Source organism: Egretta garzetta, unplaced genomic scaffold (assembly GCF_000687185.1).
Source record: "Egretta garzetta isolate BGI_Z169 unplaced genomic scaffold, ASM68718v1 scaffold7, whole genome shotgun sequence".
Lineage (NCBI taxonomy): Eukaryota > Metazoa > Chordata > Aves > Pelecaniformes > Ardeidae > Egretta > Egretta garzetta.
Window position 1 is genome coordinate 3,186,715 of NW_009260350.1, and position 833 is coordinate 3,187,547.

Here is an 833-nt window from a genome sequence, read left to right on the forward strand (position 1 = left end):
GGGTGGGGGCTGGCTTCTCCCCTTGGAGCCCCCTGAGCCTCCTCTTCCTCCCTCCCAGGCGGAGACCGCGGTAGGAGGCGGCCCGGGGGGCTGCGAGGTGGGCGAGGAGGTGGCCTCATGGACCGCGGGGGACCCGGTGGCATGTTCAGAGGGGGCCGCGGCGGAGACCGAGGTGGATTCAGAGGAGGCCGGGGTATGGATCGAGGTGGCTACGGAGGAGGCGGGCGGCGAGGAGGAGGAGGAGGTGGAGGAGGCGGAGGGCCAGGGGGCCCCCCGGGACCCCTGATGGAACAGATGGGAGGCAGAGGCGGACGGCGTGGCGGCCCGGGCAAGATGGACAAGTACGTGCGGGGAGCAGGCGGGGGACGAGGTCTGGCAGGGCGGGGGGCACAGCCCGACCCCGCTCCCTCCCCATCCCCCGGCATGGGTGGGGGGCGAGGGAGGGACCCTGGGGTGCAGCCACTGACCTGGCCTCTCCCCCCACAGGGGCGAGCACCGCCAGGAGCGCCGAGACCGGCCCTACTAGCGACGGACCCCGCAGAGCTGCATTTACTACCAGATTTATTTTTTAAACCAGAAAATGTTTTAAATTTATAATTCCATATTTATAATGTTGGCCGCAGCATTATGACTCTTCCTCGTCTGTACTTTAGTATTTTTCACCGTTTGTGCAGAAACATTAAAACCCGAGTTCAACGGTAGCGTGCCGCGTTATAGTTTTTTTTTTGGCCCCCCCCCCCTCCCCTTTTAATAACGGTTGTTTAACACAAGCAAAGCCCGCGCCCCCCCTCGTCGCGAGCGTCCTGCACCCCAACCCCGCCGGCGGCGGGGGA

The 833-nt window shown here is 64.6% G+C and overlaps 1 protein-coding gene across 1 annotated transcript in view; it reads left to right on the forward strand.

Moving 5' to 3' along the window:
• Window positions 1–701, forward strand: part of EWSR1 (EWS RNA binding protein 1) — a 26,695-nt gene extending 25,994 nt beyond the window's left edge. The window contains 3 exon segments of the mRNA XM_035898377.1: window positions 29–55; window positions 58–341; window positions 487–701. Of these exon segments, the coding sequence (XP_035754270.1) occupies window positions 29–55; window positions 58–341; window positions 487–526 (351 nt within the window). The 3' untranslated portion in view covers window positions 527–701.
• The last annotated feature ends 132 nt before the right edge of the window (window positions 702–833 follow it).